This window comes from Pongo abelii, chromosome 23, assembly GCF_028885655.2.
Source record: "Pongo abelii isolate AG06213 chromosome 23, NHGRI_mPonAbe1-v2.0_pri, whole genome shotgun sequence".
NCBI classification, from domain to species: Eukaryota; Metazoa; Chordata; class Mammalia; order Primates; family Hominidae; genus Pongo; species Pongo abelii.
This window is the reverse complement of record NC_085929.1, coordinates 50,048,849-50,066,910: the sequence shown is the minus strand read 5'-3', so window position 1 is coordinate 50,066,910 and position 18,062 is coordinate 50,048,849. Positions and strand designations below refer to the sequence as shown.

The following is an 18,062-nucleotide window of genomic DNA, read 5'->3' as shown; positions in this document are numbered from 1 at the left end:
TGTAGGGAATAATGCCTGAGTGTAGGGAATAATGCCTGCATGTAGGGAATGATGCCTGCGTGTAGGGAATAATGCCTGCATGTACGGAATGAAGCCTATGTGTATGGAATAATGCTTGCATGTAAGCAATGATGCCTACGTGTACGGAATGATGCCTATACATATGGAATGATGCTTGCATGTAGGCAATGATGCCTGTGTGTGGGGTATGATGCCTGCATGTAGGGAATAATGCCTGTGTGTAGGGAATGATGCCTGTGTGTATGGAATGATGCTTGCATGTAGGGAATGATGGCTGTGTGTATGGAATGATGCCTGCATGTAGGGAATGATGCCTGCATGTATGGAATGATGCCTATGTGTATGGAATGATGCTTGTATGTAAGCAATGATGCCTACATGTATGGAATGATGCCTATATGTATGGAATGATGCTTGCATGTAGGGAATGATGCCTGCGTGTAGGGAACAGAGAATAATGCCTGCATGTAGGGAATGATGCCTGCGTGTAGGGATTGATGCCTGCATCTAGGGAATGATGCCTACATGTACGGAATGATGCCTATGTGTATGGAATGATGCTTGCACGTAAGCAATGATGCCTACGTGTACAGAATGATGCCTATATGTATGGAATAATGTTTGCATGTACAGAATGATGCCTGTGTGTAGGGAATGATGCCTGCGTGTAGGGAATGATGCCTATGTGTAGGGAATGATACCTGCGTGTAAGGAATGATACCTGCATGTAGAGAATGATGCCTATCTATAGGGAATAATGCCTGCGTGTAGGGAATGATGCCTGCATGTAGGGTATGATGCCTGCATGTAAGGAATAGAGAATAATGCCTGCATGTAGGGAATGATGCCTGCATGTAGGGTATGATGTCTACATGTATGGAATGATGCTTGTGTGTGTGGAGTACTGAGGCTGTGGACTGTGCTGGTGTCCTTGGATATTGTGCTTGGAACCAGCCTCCTGGTGAGGTGGTGCTCCCAGGTGAGTTTCCCTGTGCGTCAGCGTCAAGAAGGGAAGATGCTTTCTGCAGAGGGCAGGCATTGAAGATGAACAAGACAGCATGTCAGAACCATCCTGTGGGAAGCCGGCACCCAGAGCCCAAACAGCCACAGCAACCCAGACTGAAAGATCCACTCAACACCTCTCAATCCCCACAGTGAACATCCCTTCTAACATCATAGAGTCCTGGCTCCACACACTCTAGGGGGCTTCCCAGGGTGCTGGGGGGCCACAAGCCCTAATGAGAGTTCATGAGTCTTTTTCTCTTTAATCATAACCTTGCAAGGTGGGGCTCCTGATTCTACTCTACAGGAGGGGAAACTGAGGCTCAGCGTGAATAAACCTGCCCAGGGTCACACAGGGACTATGGAGCAGAGCCCAGAACCTGAGGAGGAAGGGGAAATGGACTTGTCGCAGCCCTTCTTTTCCAAATCCAGGTGGTTTGAAGAATTGAAGTCCTGAAGATCTTTACTTGAGATGTGCTGTCTACTGCCCATGTCTTCTTCTGAGGATTGACCTTAGTTAGTGTCTTGACTTTTGAAGAAATCAAGGCTAGTGACCCTTTTAGGGTATCAGACTCTCTTGGAGATGGGAATCACTCACTCTCCACTCCTGAGATCTATTTTAAACTTTTTTTTTTTTTGTAAATCACATCCCAATTTCCTTGGTGTAGGGAAGCAAGGTGGGCTCCAGAGTCCCGGTGCGGTGTGAGGGATTAGTGGGGAGGGAAGGGGTGAGGAGGGGCGGCCCAGCCAGCTGAGCTTCACAGGAGGTTCCTCTTCACACCTGAGCCTGCCGCTGCTGTTGCCCCTGCGGCACAGTTGTCTGTGTTTATTCTTATGATCGTTCTCCTTAACATTTGAGATCCCCACGGGCCAGGTACCTGGATGGGGGCATTTTCCAGTAAACTTCGGAAAACTTACACCTGCCCTCTGAGTTAAGTCCATCTTTACAGTAAAGAAGCTAAAGTTTAGAGAGGTTCAGGACTTATGGTGGGCAGCAGAGCCCAGGTTCCCAGAACAACTCCTGGCTAGGGGATTTCCCACTGTACACAGCTACCTCATGTTACCACGGACCACATGAAAATGTGAAGCTATCTGATGTTTTAAGATTAATTTGATTACACATATGCCATCACCCTGTTGGGCGTGCCTAATTAGCCCCAAATGAGAATTAACCACAAGGGTGTGGGGTTTGCAGGCATGCTAAATTCTTCCTTGAAAAAAGATCTTAATCTACCCCGGATGCAGATTTCCTGGTGTAATAAAAATGAATGATTTTATTTCGACAGATGGAAAAAAAATGTGCTTTCTTTTTATAGCACATTTTTGCACTTTTTCAGTTTAACTACTCTACTGTAGGATTCGCAAGGTGTGCCCCCACTGCTCCAGCGCAGACCCGGGGCAGCTTCTCATGATGTGAGGCCACTCGGGCTCTGGCCGAGACTCAGGAAAGGACAGCAGCCTCGGCGCACAAGCCTGGCTGTGAAGGACAGGGGTGGGGTCAGGGTGGCCCCCTGATCTCTCCTCCCAGCTGCTCCCAAAGTCAGACTCCTGCCTTGAGACACCAGCCCCGAAGCGATATGGTGGGGTCTCTCCTGAGCCTCCTGTTACAACTAATTAATACTTAAAGGAAGTAGAATGTAAGGGTCAAGAGAGCTTGAGCAAGTTACTCTCTGCTCTGCTCTGTAAAACAGGGATCCTGGGAGCAGGGGCAAGGCTTCCATCAGGAAGGTTATGGGGGCTTGGGGCCAGGATTCCTCTTTATTCTCCTTCCTCCTCACATCAAAATAGGAGCAAGTAAGGCAAATTTCCTCTAGAACTCATAAGCTCCCATACTGCGTTCATATCGTACTTGTCTCAGTCCTTCAATAATGGTGCATTTATTTAGTGATTTAGAATTTACAAGGTACTTTTATACACTAGGCTTCATTTGCATTCAGCAGAAACAGTACTTAAGGAAAGTGTTTTAGAAGTATTCATTTGACAGTAGGATTTGCCATCTTTTTTTCTTTTCTTTCTTTTTAGGCATTTTCTGCATTGGATAAAGAGGATACAGGATTTCTAAAGGCTACAGAATTCGGACAAGTTCTTAAGGATTTCTGTTACAAACTAATGGACAATCAGTATCATTATTTTTTGAGGAAACTAAGAATTCATCTAACCCCCTATATAAACTGGAAATATTTTCTCCAGAACTTTAGCTGTTTCCTTGAGGAGGTAAGAATATCTGCAGCACATAAGCATCTCTTTGAAAATGAGCTAAAATTAGTTTTTACAAAATGGATAATTGATTAGAACCATATCAGATAAATTGGCAATCACCTCATGTAATTAGCTCATTCTAAATGAAAAACTGGTATAAATTATACACAGAGTATTAGAAGGTGAATATGCATCATTTACTTTGTTGGAAATTTTTATTTTATTTTATTTTAATTTTCAAAGAGGTTTGGGAGCTTGTTTTCTCTGGTTGATTTGGTGTTCTAAGGAGTCTTAGATCCCAGAAGATGATCTGGGAAATGAGATTACTAAAGCAAACAGCATGAACCTTTTTAAGGTTTCAGGTTAATAATAACAGCAGCAAACACTATAGCATGCCTTCTATGTACCTGCCACTATTTCTAGTCCTTTGTATATATACTAACATGTGTAATCATGTTGAGGTCACTGTGAGATACAAGCTGTTACTATCCCCAGCTGAGAGAGGAGGTCTTGGTACAGAGACATTAAGTATTATCCACAGTCACCCAGCTAGTGAGTGGTGGGGCTGGTTTGTAAGCCTGACTCCAGGTTCCTAAACACTGTGGTTTTTGTGATTTTTTTTCATCTTTGCCATTTAGATGGATGTTTCTAAACAAAATACACTATTGTGTTGCATGCCTTTAAGCTTTATGTAAGTGATATTATATTGAATGTTGTATCTGCACTTATTTTTTCTTATAGTAATATATTTTAGGTTTATCCGTGTTAATATGTTGGCTTTAGTTGATGCACTTAAGCTGCTATAAAAAGTCAGTGGCTCATGCCTGTAATCCCAGCACTTTGGGAGGCCGAGGTGGGCAGATCACCTGAGGTCAGGAGTTTGAAACCAGCCTGGCCCACATGGTGAAACCCCATCTCTACTGAAAATACAAAAAAACAAACAAACAAAAAAAAAACCATAGCCGGATGTGGTGGCTGGTGCCTGTAATCCCAGCTACTCAGGAGGCTAAGGCTGGAGAATCACTTGAACCCAGGAGGCGGAGATTGTAGTGAGCCGAGATTGCACCACTACACTCCAGCCTGGGGTGACAGAGCAAGACTCTGTCTCAGAACAAACAAACAAACAACAACAACAACAACAGAAACAGTCTATTAACTGAATATATGATTGTGAATAACATGCTGCCATTCGGTCATCACCCTCCTGTTAATGAACATGCAGGTTGTTCTCAGTTTCCTTCATTACAAGCAAAGCACCAGTCACCCTTCTGTACCTGTCTCCTTGAGTGCACACACTGGAGCTACTCTGCATGGAATTGCTGATGGGAGGGCGGATCCACGTTCAGCTTCCCAGAAACGGCCAGCATTCTCCTAAGTGGTTGTACCAGTGTACAGCCCCACCAGTGGTACAGGAGAGTTCCTGACACTCCACATCCCTGCTGTCCCTTAGTATTGTTAAACATTTTAACTTCTACCGTCTGATCCTTAGTAACGTCAGACACTTTCCTGGGTTGTCAACTATTCAGGTCTCGTTGTCTACAAACGACCTGAAAGGCTTTAAGCCCTTGGTTGTCAGGTGGGTCGCAAATACCTTCCACTGGTCCGTGGCTTGTCTTTGCTCTGGTTTTATAGTGACCCTCGCTATTTTTATGATTATGTTTTTTTTAATTGATTAATTTATTTATTATTATTATACTGTAGGTTTTAGGGTACATGTGCGCAATGTGCAGGTTAGTTACATATGTATACATGTGCCATGCTGGTGCGCTGCACCCACTAACTCAGTAAACTATTGCAAGAACAAAAAACCAAACACCACATATTCTCACTCATAGGTGGGAATTGACCAACGAGAACACATGGACACAGTAAGGGGAACATCACACTCTGGGGACTGTTGTGGGGTGAGGGGAGCGGGGAGGGATAGCATTGGGAGATATACCTAATGCTAGATGAGGAGTTAGTGGATTATGTTTTTTTTTTTTTGTCATTTTAAAAGGAATACATATTCTTGGGAGACACTGGGGACAATGCAAAAAATATATGTAAAAAAGCATAGCAGTAATCTAGACCCCACGATGATGGGGATGATGACAAGAACAACCTTGGCCACTGTTTGGTGAGCACCTACTAAGCTCTGGGCCCTTTGCGTGCACTTTCTCATCTCACTGTCATGCCCGTTGGGGAAGGCGGCGTAGACAGGCTCCCAGAAGTCACGTAGCCACCTGAGCTCAGCAAGGAGTGGCAAGCCAGAGGGTTCGGCTTCAGAGCTGGTGTTCTTTCTATGCACTACCCTGCCTTAGAGAACTTTTTTTTTTTTCTAATGCATTTTTTTACATAGTGGAGATGACAGTGTATATATATCCGTGTATCCTGCTTTTTTTCACTTAACGTTGAATTGTACCATGTCACTTAAAGATTTCCCAAACATCAGCTAAAAGGTCTATATAACGTTCCACCCACTCCCTTATTTTTAAGCATTTAGGATTTTTTTTTTCCAGCTTTTGCCTCTGTAATTTACAGTGAACACTTTGCATGTAAATCTCTATCTACATTTTGGGTTCATTCCTTAGGAAAGATCCAAGAAATAAAATAACTGGAGTCAAGGGATAGGAGTAGTTTTATTGATCTTAAAAGCAGCCCCTTACATATATTTTAAATAATTCTGTCCTATTGGGTTGGACTATATGAAATTACCATTTTTAAAGTCATAAATGATTGAATATTGACAATTTCATATGATTTAAGCTAACATTCGTAGAAGTTGTTTATGTCCATTATATACTGTTTGGAATATGCTGATACATTTGAAGAAACTAATTAAAATCACCTCTTGGGACAACTAGTATTACTACTTTGGCATGTTTGTGCCCAGTCCTTTTTTTTTTTTTTTTTTTGAGACAGACTCTCACTCTTGTTGCCCAGGCTGGAGTGCAATGGCACAATCTCGGCTCACCACAACCTCCGCCTCCCGGGTTCAAGCGATTCTCCTGCCTCAGCCGCCCAAGTAGCTGGGATTACAGGCGTGCACCACCATGCCGGGCTAATTTTTGTATTTTTAGTAGAGACGGGGTTTCTCCATGTTGATCAGGCTGGTCTCGAACTCCTACCTCAGGTGATCCACCAGCCTCAGCCTCCCAAAGTGCTGGGATTACAGGCATAAGCCACCATGCCCGGCCCCTTTTTATTATATGAATGTCCTTTAGGAGTGGGGCTGAGGACAGACCATGTATACTGCTGAGTTTGGGGGTTGTGTTCTGAACTCTTGCAAGTCTATTTCTTAACAAACATTTTTCATTTGTATCAAAGTAACATATGCCCATAGAGAAATAAAATTGAATTATTGCAAAAGATTTAAAAACAGAGATCACTTGACTCACCCACTTAACCTCCAGTCCTGCTCCCCAAGAGCAATCACTTTTATTTTGTTTTTTTTTTTTTGCTGTTTCTTCAGCTGCATATGTTCCTGTCTCTCAATAATATTCTTACCCTGCCATTTCCTAAATGATCAGTCTTAGGCGTTATTCACTGATGTGCTGATTTGATGGATGGGGGATCCCACTCTCCTCTTCCAGCTCCGCTGGCCTCACCTCTGGGGTCCCCTGGCCTGTTCTCTCCTGCCTTTTCACCTCCTGTGGTAGCACTGGCTTTCTCTGGGGTCTTCATTTTCCTCTAAAGCATGGATTCCATCTAGCATGTGCCGTTCCATCGTGTGGGTTCATTCACTCTCTCATGACATGTGTTTCCTATGGCCCATGTGTACCAGGTGCTGAGCTGGGTGCCAGGTTTAGCAGCAAACCAAACAAATGCAGTCCCTGCCTCCAGAAGCCCCCATTCCAGCGAGGGGGACAGAGCAGGAGTGAGTGACTCAGTCACATGTCAGGTTCCAGCAGCAGCTGGGAGAAAAATGGAGCAGAGCAGAAGGGAGGGCCTGTCGAGGGGTGACATCCGAGCGACGAGGAGGGGAGGGAGTGAGCAGTGACATCAGGCAAGGGACTGGCCGGCACCGCTAGTGCGATGGCACCCACAGGAGGGGGCCAACTGGTTTGGGGGCAGATGAAGGAGAGGTCTAAGGAGATGGGGCCAGGGAGCGAAGGAGCCAGGCAGCCGTAGGCTTGGGGTCCTTGTGAAGACTTTGGCTTTGACTCTGAGTGACATGGGAACTGCCTTAGGCTGCTCAGGAGCTATAGCAAGATACCCCTAAAGGACCTGCAAGTGGAGAAGACCGGGCTTGAAGCTCCACGTCTGCCATCCCCCCCAGCGAGGCCTGACCGTCCTCATGCACGAGTCACAAGGAGCCTCTGCTGATCCTGGAATTGCTGGACCAAGGAGAAAACATTCCTAAAGCTTTATGTACTGTCAGCTTGCCTCCCGCAACATTGGTTAGTTCTGCCCAGTTCGCATCACAAAGAGTCGCCTTCACCTCCAGAAGCACCTGCTCAACATCCTCATGAGAAAATTGCAGCAAGAGTGAAGGAGAAATGTGCTTGAGACAGGGATCGACCACGGTGGTCTGGGAACCGTGGATGCAGAGGTGGCACTGTCCCTGCTGCACGCATCCCTGCACCGGCCTCCTCCTGCCCTGTCCCATCAGTGTGTGATCTGTTTTCTGGGAATTCAATGGGATCAACCCCCTAAATTGGCCTAGGAGGATGCACCTGGCCAAGAAGCTAACACCTGAGCTCAGACAAATCGGAAAAGCATGCATTTACCAGGAGGACGAGTAAATCCTTGAGCAAATGATTTCTGGGCTGGAAGGGCAGCGCGAAACTGCAAGGAACATGACATGGCAGGAGGAGGGGGGTGACCGCAGAGCAAGGGGTGACCACAAGCAGTTCTGGTCGTAGTAGATGACAGAGTAGGTGAGAGTTTCCTTTTGTCCTGTTTATTTGCCATTGGGAGCAGGAGGTGGTGGCAGAGACAGACCACCTGGGTCCTGCAACATTGGCTGCAGAGTTTAGTTCCCTTTGTCCGAATAAAGAAGAATCACTGAGGACTCCTGAGCGAGGGAGCCAGCCAGCTTCCTCCAGGGCGGCTGCAGGGGAAGGCAGCCGGGGAAGAACCCCAGACTGCATTCATCATTAACTTCTCCAGTTTAACCCCAAGTTTTTGTGTTTTTCTAATAGAAGGGAAAAGAAGTAACGAACAATAGGAATAGTTAATGCATCATCCTTAAGCTCATTAAATATGATACCACCCATCCTTTTCCTCTGGGGGATGCACAGGAGGTAAGTAATTAAAAGGAGATTACCAAAATGTAATTAAGACAGTCGGCAACTCTCCCTGCAAAGCAAGTTCACCGTGAGTAATCCCTAGCCAAAGCAATCCATTCTCAGAGAGAGAAAAACTGGAATTGTAGTTAAGACATTGCCTAAGACCTTGAGTAAACTGAAAGCACACAGAGAGTAAAGATGACAATTTTACACCTACTCATAATCCATTTCTTATATTGGGTATGCCATCAAATCTGTCTTCCAAAACTCCTATTATTCTTATGCCTCCTCTGCCTGTCACAGCAGCACGTGAAAATGATCTGAGCTCTTCTCACGGCAAGGGCTGCGGGCTTCCTGCCCCTGCTGTGTGGCTTGACCATGAGTCCTCCCCTGTCCTTGTTGCTTCCTCATACTGCTTCATTAAGCACCACTCAAATCAGACAGCGCTTCTTAAAGTGCAGGTCCCAGGCCGCTGCTCTGCAGACCAGCCCGCCCCAGGGCTCCATGGTGGGGGAGTCCAGGGGTCTTGCTGCGCAGCAGGCCTGGGGCTCATCCTCCTGGCACTGTCCTGGGCTTGAGAACCAGCCCAGGAGGCACAGAGGCCTGTGAGCTTCCGGGAAGGGAAGGCGACATGTGCCTTTTCAGATGGGAGCAAGGAGTTGGTCCCATGTGCCTGGAAGCCATCACATCCCCTTTCAAGATGAGAAGCGCTGGCCTAGATGGCATACAAGAGGAACAAGGCATCGAAGCAAAAATGCTACCCAGTGGCTTGGTGAAAAAGCTGAACAAGAAGAAAAAAAAAAGAGAGAAGACCTAAACGGCAGCACACGCACCTTCTCATGAGATTCCCACAAACTGGGAAAACATCATCTGGATCTCTCTCCCCAGCAAATACCCGTTCTTCACTTCTAGAAAAACATTTTACATTCAAAGTGCCATGTGCAAAGTGTAGAGTATCACCTTGTTTTTAGAAAATCGTTCCGGTTTAACATTTCCCTTAAATCTTAAAGTGCAATTTCAGTTTCTTCAGTGAGTATAAAAATAACGCTCAGTGCAGAAATAGAATTTTTAAAAGACATAGTAGAAACCCATATAAAATCTTTCTACTTTATTACCATGGAAATAATGGAATTTTTTAACAAAACACATCCTTATTCAATACAGAGTAATTATTTTGTCACATTCTAGCAAGCAGAGAGCCAATGAGATCTTTCCTCACTTTGCATGGAAATATACAATCTCGAAAGTCATTCAGTTATATGTTAAATAACTTGAAGATGTTTTTTGTTCCAAGAGAGAATTGAAGAATGTAGTTTTCAACCGAAGGGATGGTAAAGTACATCAAAATGTTTGTAATCTTTTATGAACATCATATTTATATTCGCTGCCAACAGTGTTACTTCAATTTATCTTTTTATTGTAAATATAATGGTGTCTATGTATTTTTAATGAATATGGTAAATAAAGAATGGGGAAGTTTCCTTTTCAGGAAAGGGCTCTAAGATCATTGTAAATAAATTAAGTAAATTATTAAGATATTAGCATTACTGTTATTTACCCTTGCTCTTGATGGCAAGAAAAGCTAAGTCTTCTTGATGTAATTTCAGCAGTTTTAACTATTTCCCTTGAATTTCACTCACTCTCTACTTGCCAATGCAAAATTCATTACCTGCCATCCTGTAGGTGGGTGGCACTGTGGCAAATCGTGAGGGGTAACTCAGGCTGACTTGGACTCTCAGAGGGGCCTTGGAGACAGGGCAGGGTGCAGGGGCTGCTGGGCCCCCTGTGCCACACTAAGGCAGAAGGAGTATTATCCCAGGCCACCCAGCAGGGCTTACAGGCATCGTCACGTGGTGGTCCAGTGGGAACCAGGCAGACCCGATGCATCCACTTCACCTCCTCAGCCTTTGAGCTTGGTAAGCTTGCTGCCCTCCTGGGGGAAGCCCAGGGACCTTGGCATGGGTGGTGTCTGCTTCCTCTAGAGCATCTGTGTCTACACGGGTCCTAGCACTGCCCCAGTATCTGCACTAATATGGATCACCTCCTTAAAGCCAGCTATAGTGATAAAAGCAACAGAATGAAAGTCACGTCATCACAGAAAGTTGACAAGGAGGTTGCACAGGCTGCTAAGATTCACTCTCACTTAGCGTGCTACAGAGTTATTCTTTTGCTGTTCAAACTTTCTCCCAAGTCCCGATTGGCTGTGGCGACACTGCAGCTCCTCCACGCATGCGTCCTGGGTCCGGCCTGGCTCTGAAGCCTCCCTTTAGAAAGGAGTATGAGTCCCCCTCCAACCCCGGTTCCCAGTAGCGTGGACAGGGCAGGAACTCGGCACGTGCCAGGCAAGCTCTGCCGGAAGTAGCACAGGGCCGGCCGCCAAAGGGAGAGAGGCACAGTTTCTGATGCCTCTTGCAGGAATGTGAGGGGGCCACACCAGGCTTTCCTCACCTGGGCCCTGTGAAGGGTGGTCACGTGGGCCCCCTTCCCCACTGAAGAGGCCGCCTTTCAAACACAGCTGTGTCAGGCAGAAGACAAAGCTATCATGAACCTGTTGGTGAGGTTGGAAGAAGCACATCAGACAGAATTTCTGGTAATTGTTTTAATTTGTGTGGTTGAATTTTCTCAAACCCGGGAGTCCCATGTCCCCCAGGGCAGGGATGAGGTCTCAGTCTCCCTTGTGCCGCAGCCCTATGCAGTGCACCCCGTGGCAGGATCTCAGCCAGGCCCCACTGAAATGCATGGTGTGGGGGGCGCTGTTCACCTCCTCCAGCACCTGCCTTGTGTTAATCACTCACTCCCGCATCCTCAGAGCACTCCCGCCTCATTCCCCTGAACCCGGATCAGGATTCTTCTTGATTCCTAGCCTCCACGGGAAGCCCTCTATATGTTCAAACTAAATGGACAATGGTGCAACCAGCCCAGGCAGGCTCCCCATTCATTTGGTCCCTCCAGAGCCACGACAACCATTTGTGGATCAATTAAGCATCAGAGTTGAGTCGCACCAGTGATTCTATGAGGTCATGATCCTATCAGGAAGCCAGGCACCAATCCAAGAATGTATTGTCCCAAATAAGTCTTGCAGAGAAAATCCAAAATACGGATGTTACCAGCATCTTAACTATCATCACACACCCAGAAAGGTAACTTGTAGTGTGGCTGCTTATGTTCTCGCTCAGGATGCTGCACTGGACTGGACGAATCTCAACACCCAACACTCAGCAAGTGAGAATGAGAAAATGTGTGCCTGGCTCTGGGCCAGGCCCTGGGGTTCAGGCTTGTGTTGGGGATAAGGAGCCTCATTTGCAGAAGAGGAAACTGGGTGGGTGTCTCAAAACATCAGCTTCTTCAGGGGTAGGGGTTTTGGTTCACTGCTCTGTCGCTCCTGCCTGGGAGTGTGCCTGGCATGTCATGGGCCCTGGTCAGTGTTGCTGAGTTCGGATTTTCAGGAGGCTTCTGTGTTCTTGCACATGTGGTAGGTGGTTGGACTTGGGTGAAATCAGAGGAGCATGGCTTTGGAGTCAAACAATCTCTATCTCCAGCACTGGCTGGCAGGAGCTTGGAACTGAGCCCCACTTACTTTGTCTATACAGCAGGGAGAGCCATGGCTGCCTCTCAGGGTGATGTGAGGACCAGAGAAGATTCCCTGTTGCCCAGCTCAGTGCCTGGGTAAAGAAGACACAGGAAGGAAGGCCACTGGTACTCTGGGGTACCAGAGGAGGAAACAGAGAGGTACAAGCATTCGTTCCCAGTCACACCGTTAGAAATGCTAGTGCTGGGATTCGAATGCCAGCCAGTTCCAAGGTCCATGCTCCCCGCTCCCTTCCTGAGCAATGAGAACTGTTTGGTGTGTGCCTCCTAGGCTCATTGTTCGGATTAAGCAAGTGAATGTAGAAAGAGCTTTGCCTGGTACCTAACACAGCAAACACCAAACATTTGCATTCCTTATTATTTTTGTATTCTATCCTATTCCGGTGAGTGCATGTTTAATGTTCAGTAATGATGTGATTAAGTGGCATAGAATTTATTTGGGTGGAAGAATTTAATAGTTTTTATAAATGACTTCACCCATGAATTTATTGAATCATTAAAGGGTCGAAGGGCAGCTTAAATGTTTCCCTTTTATTTCTTTGCATTGTATAGCAATTCCATGCTACTGGAGGATTTGTGAATCGGTGTTTGCAAAGGTCTTGGCATAGATCCTTTGTGAACGTCAAGCTGTATGTCTGAAGAGGGCACAGAGAGCTGGGAGGAGGAGGGGGAGGAAGAGGAGGATGATCATGAGGAGGAGGACCTAACTCTGTGAGCGGGGGAAGAATGGGCAGAAATGGCTTTCTGATGATCTTGCATTGAATCTGGAAGCTTGAGTTGAGGAGCCAGCCCAGGTAGATACCAGGAGATGGGGCTTCCTGGGAGGAGAGTTAGTGCTTCCAGAACCCAGGGGTTGGGAGGGCACCACACTTTGGGCATGGCCAGGGCAGGGCAGTGGGGGAGGCCCATGGCAAAGGGTTCTGTGAGGAGAGCCGAGGGGCCGAGCTAGTAGGGTGGTCCACTCCACCCTTGGTTGCCTTCCTGGGTGGGTGTCTCAAAACATCAGCCTTTCCAGGGGTAGGGGTTTGGGTTCACTGCTCTGTTGCTCCTGCCTGGGAGTGTGCCTGGCACATCATGAGCCCTGGTCAGTGTTGCTGAGTTCGGATTTTCAGGAGGCTTCTGTGTTCTTGCACATGTGGTAGGTGGTTGGACTTGGGTGAAATCGGAGGAGCATGGCTCTGGAGTCAAACAATCTCTATCTCCAGCACTGGCTGGCAGGAGCTTGGAACTGAGCCCCACTTACTTTGTCTATACAGCAGGGAGAGCCATGGCTGCCTCTCAGGGTGATGTGAGGACCAGAGAAGATTCCCTGTTGCCCAGCTCAGTGCCTGGGTAAAGGAGACACAGGAAGGAAGGCCAGTGGTACTCTGGGGTCAGTTTTCAGTAAGCACTGGTTGAATTCACTTGAAGCTTGACTTGACTGATGGCCTTTGCAAAGGAAGTTCTGGAATCTTCGGATTAGCTGTTGTTCATTGCCCAGAAGGAATCCTTGTGTGGTAAGAGATCCCAGGACTGGACAGCAGTTATGCCACCAGAAAGCCTGGAACTGCACCTGGAATTCTGGTGAAACTGCCTCACTTGTGCAAACAGCGTGCTGGAGTATCTACTCCCATCAGGCAATAACCTGGGCCTGACCTCCTGATGCACCAGAGGCTCCCCTCAGGCATATGCTGAGACCTTCGGAGGCCAGCGTCCGTTTCTTGATCAGGCAGCGAGGTCTGTAGCAGGCAGCTTCCTCAGAGCTTCCACTTTATTTTCATCTGGATTTTTTAATGTTTTATCTTTTTTTTTTTTTTGACAGGCAGTTTTCCTGCTGTTGTTATTTTTAGCATTCATTTATTCACTGTAAATACAAATGAAGATACAGTACAATTAATTTCTTTGCTAATCAAAATATTTGATAAAATGAAGCAATTTTTCAATTCTTAGAAGTAATTACACCATTCTTTAAAAGGAAGTGAGGAATTCTTTACTGAGTGTTTCTAATTAGGAGTTTTTGCTACCTGCTGAGTTCTTGTTCTGTGTGAAGTTTCAGGACTTTTTTTTTTTTCTCCTGTAAGGAATCACAGAAAAAAAACTATATAATTGTCTCTGTAAGTATTCAGAACAAAACTTAGTATATGAATCATACAGTCAGATGAGCTCATTATAACCTTCATAATTACATTAATATGCAGATATATTTCTAGTCTAGCAGCTAGATGGACCTTGCTAACCACTTTGTCACAACCTGTTGTTCTAGGGTGGGTGACCGCCATCTTGGATACCCACCAAGGGCCACAAGGCCCCTTTGCAATGTGTCCATTTCGTGGAACACTGATGACTAAAAAGCCATCTGTGCTCAACAGCTTACTTGTCCTCTCTGTATTCTAAGCTCATCCGTTTTTACTTCTTACTCAGTAGAAACCGAGAACTGTAGCAGTCAGCTATCTCTATGTAACAAGCAACCATAAACCCTCAGGGCCACAAAACAATAACATCCGTTCGTTCAGTTTTCACAGCTGTGGGGGCTCATCTAGGCTGGGCTAAGCTCTGCCATCTTGGCTGGGATGACTCTGCTCTTCATCTCTCTCATTCTCCTCCTTGGTCCTGTGTGACGGCCAGAGCCTGTCTTCTAAGGCAATGGCGTAGGTGCAAGAGGGCTTACCCAATTATGCAAATGCTCCTTCATCCTTCCATCACATTGTAATTACCCACATTCCACTGGCCAAAGCATGACATATGGCGGAATCCAAAGCCAAGGGGTGGGGAAATACTCTCAGCTTCTGTAGTGGGAGCTGCCACAAAGCACCCACTGGCAAAGGGCATGCACACAGGGTGATCAGAAGCAGGGGGGCCATGGAGGTGACAGACCCCAAGAAAGCAAACGCATGTGCACCGCTGCCTCTCCAGCTCTGTGGCTTTAGTTGACAAGTCTACCACCCCCTTCTATGAAGTTCTCTCTTCCCGATCATCCATAGAAGTTGTTCAGGATACAGTTTGGTGGAAAACTGATTTTAAAGCCAGCCAAGAACAAGGCTGGACATACTGACAGGATATTAGAGGGCTCTTTACTGGGGCCACCTCATAGAGCTGCTGAAACAGGAGGACAATAAAACCGAACATGAACTAACAACATTTCAGGTTCTCTTGACCCTTGGGAAGCCTGCCCTCCCCTCTCTAGCCAGTTCTTGCACTGGGCTTAACTCTCACCTGAGGGCTTGCTCTGGCCCCTGGCTTGGGTTGAGTAAGGAAGCTTCTCCCTTAGAGCTTTCCCCGCCACACAGGTGAGTTCATTGCAGGACAAAAGTTAATTTGCCTTTATCTCAGACGCCAGGGAGGACAGCACCATCTTTTTTTTTTTTTTTCTGAGACATAGTTTTGCTCTGTCACCCAGGCTGGAGTGCAGTGGCACAGTCTTGGCTCACTGCAACCTCCGCCTCCCAGGTGGAAGCAATTCTCGTGTCTCAGCTTGCCAAGTAGCTGAGATTACAGGTGTGGGCCAGCACACCTTGCTGATTTTTGTATTTTTTGTAGAGACGGGGTTTCGCCATGTTGGCCAGGCTGGTCTCGAACTCCTGACCTCAAGTGATCCACCCGTCTTAGCCTCCCAAAGTGCTGGGATTACAGGTGTGAGCTACTGCGCCTGGCCAACAGCTCCTTCCAAAAGTGCATGGGGATGTCCTGGAAGATGCCTGTCTTTTCCCGGAGTGACTCTGGCAGGGTAGTTCTAACTGGTGTGGTTATCCCCATTTCTCAGATGGAGGACGGAAGCCTGGAGAAGTGAAGTGATTGCCTTAGCGAGTTGCAGCTGGAGGATGGTGGCACTGGGCCCTCGCCTCAATTCGAGCCTGTGATTTGACCCCCACAGCCCTGCTGCCCAGAGCTCACGGCAGCCGGTCAAGAGACACAGTTCTGTGGCATTGCCACTGTGTGCCTGGGCTCCTATGACCAAGTCTCAGACCTGGCTTCTGCCTTAGAAGTGCCTCCAACTCCTTGGCTGGGTGGTTTGAGCTGCAGGCAGTAATGGGCACCAGGATGCGCCATCCTCTGATCATTCATCATAGCCTGGTGTTAGCCAGGAAGAGACTCAACCCACATCTGTCTGAGTTCCCAACTCCTGCAGAAATATCTGTAATCACCAGCAGCAGCATGGCAGGCTCTGGGCCACACGCTTTGAGGGTTGTGTTGGTGAAATCCCAGGCCTGCCCTTGAGGTGGCTGGTTTGTTTTTGTTTTTGGTTTTGGTTTGAGATAGGGTCTTGCTCTGTCATCAAGGCTGGAGTGCAGTGGCAAGATCAGGCCTCACTGTGGCGTCAGCCTCCCAAGCTCAAGTGATCCTCCCACCTCAGCCTCCCAAGTAGCTAAGACCACAGGTGCATGCCATGCCCAGCTAATTTTTGTATTTTTTGTAGAGATGGGATTTTGTCATGTTGCCCAGGCTGGTCTCAAGCTCCTGAGCTCAAGCAGTCCTCCCCTCTTGAACTTTCCAAAGAGGTGGCTGTTTTTATTTCCACTTTACCCCAGTGAGGACAGGGAGGCCAATTTAGGGGTGCATCTTACCCAAGGTAACAAGATAGGGGCAGCCTGAGCCCAGGGTTTATGATGGGCTGTCCCCACTCTTCAGGCCCAAGCCCGCCTCCTCCAGCCTAGGCTGGCCCTGGCCGCGTTCCTTCTGCCCTGGCAGGTGGTGCTTGGGTTACTGGTGCTGCCTACTGCTCAGGAGCATACCCCGTGAGGTGCTGAACAAGGGCAGGTCTGGCCCTGGTGCCGGAGGCCAGGACCCGGGCTGGGAATCCTGGCACTGTGCCTCCCTGAAGGGCTCTTCCCAGATAGCAGCAGGTGCCTACCCGGAGAGACACTGAGCAGAGCCAAGGACAACAATAGAGAGAGCAGGCCGCGCCCCACTGGGCTACTGCCCTCCCACCCCTGACCTGGGCTGCCTCCCTCCCACCCCCAACCTGGGCTGCTTCCCTCCCGCCCCCCACCCAGAACTTGTGGCTGTTGGGGCAGCCTCTTGGGTGATTCCCATGTCATGGCAGGATATTAGAACCAGGGGTTTAGATTCTGAAGCTGTGACTTGCTTTTTACTAGCGAGATACATGGATACATTTGAAACTGAGAAGCCACCCCATCAAAGTGGGGTGTGAGTAGCCTCTTTGATGACTGTGTACTTCATGTATTGGGACATTATTTCTTTTATGTATTTTGCCAATATTATGGTGTAGTCACAGAAAGGGGCCAAGAATTTTCCTTCTGGTAGTGGTGGGCTGTCTTTGCCACATCTAGAAGGGCAATTGTTTGCCCAAACAAGGTCCCATGAATATCTTTGAATACTTGAAAGAAAACCCCTTGAAAACACGTAAATGGTTCTCTGTTGAGGTCAGACCTAGAGTGCATATGACTGCACTCCATTCTGTTTGTTCGTTTGCTTGTTGAACTTTAAACATCACCGGAAGCAGTCAGGAGCTTATCTTTGCCAGATAAGCTGGGGAGTGTGAGGTGTTCGGGCCCAGCACGGAGCGGGTCCAGCCGAGCCCCCGACTTCCCTGCAGCCCTGCTCTTCCTGTTGCAGCTGTGATTTCTGTCCTGAGGGGGCCTTTGATGTAAAGCGCAGTTAATATTGGAACGTGTCATTTGCATCTGAAGATAGTGGTGTCTTTTTTGATTAGGAGAAACATTTCTTCTAGTTATAGCAAAAGCATTATTTTTTCCCCCATTCAGATATAATGATCACGTGAGAAGTGCCAGGGACACAGAAGCGCCAGACCAAGAGCCATCTGTTCCTCCCTGGCGTCTCCAGTCACTCGAGCGAGGCTGGCGGCGGCTGAGCAGCTTTGCTAAAAAGCAAAATGGGAACCAGAATACGGCGCCTAACAGATTCTCAGCCAAAATGCCCTTGATGGAAAACCCAGGCGCTCTCCCACCAGCAACTGGGGGTGTGGGGGCGGGACAGTGTAGTTCTCTGGGCAGCAGCATCCATGGGGCCTGGGGACCCCAGCTTGGTGGTTTCTCCCTTCTGCTCTGAGGTGATAACAATGGTGGCTGAGGGGGGCGGGGT

General features: G+C 47.5%; 1 protein-coding gene across 15 annotated transcripts in view; it reads left to right on the top strand.

Annotated features, from left to right (window-relative positions):
- EFCAB6 (EF-hand calcium binding domain 6) overlaps nucleotides 1-18,062 on the top strand; it is a 306,732-nt gene that overhangs the window by 253,173 nt on the left and 35,497 nt on the right. For all 15 annotated transcript variants that reach the window (XM_054543760.2, XM_054543758.2, XM_063722923.1 and 12 more), the window contains one exon: nucleotides 3,046-3,237. In XM_054543760.2, the coding sequence (XP_054399735.2) occupies nucleotides 3,046-3,237 (192 nt within the window). The remainder of the gene's footprint in view (nucleotides 1-3,045; nucleotides 3,238-18,062) is intronic.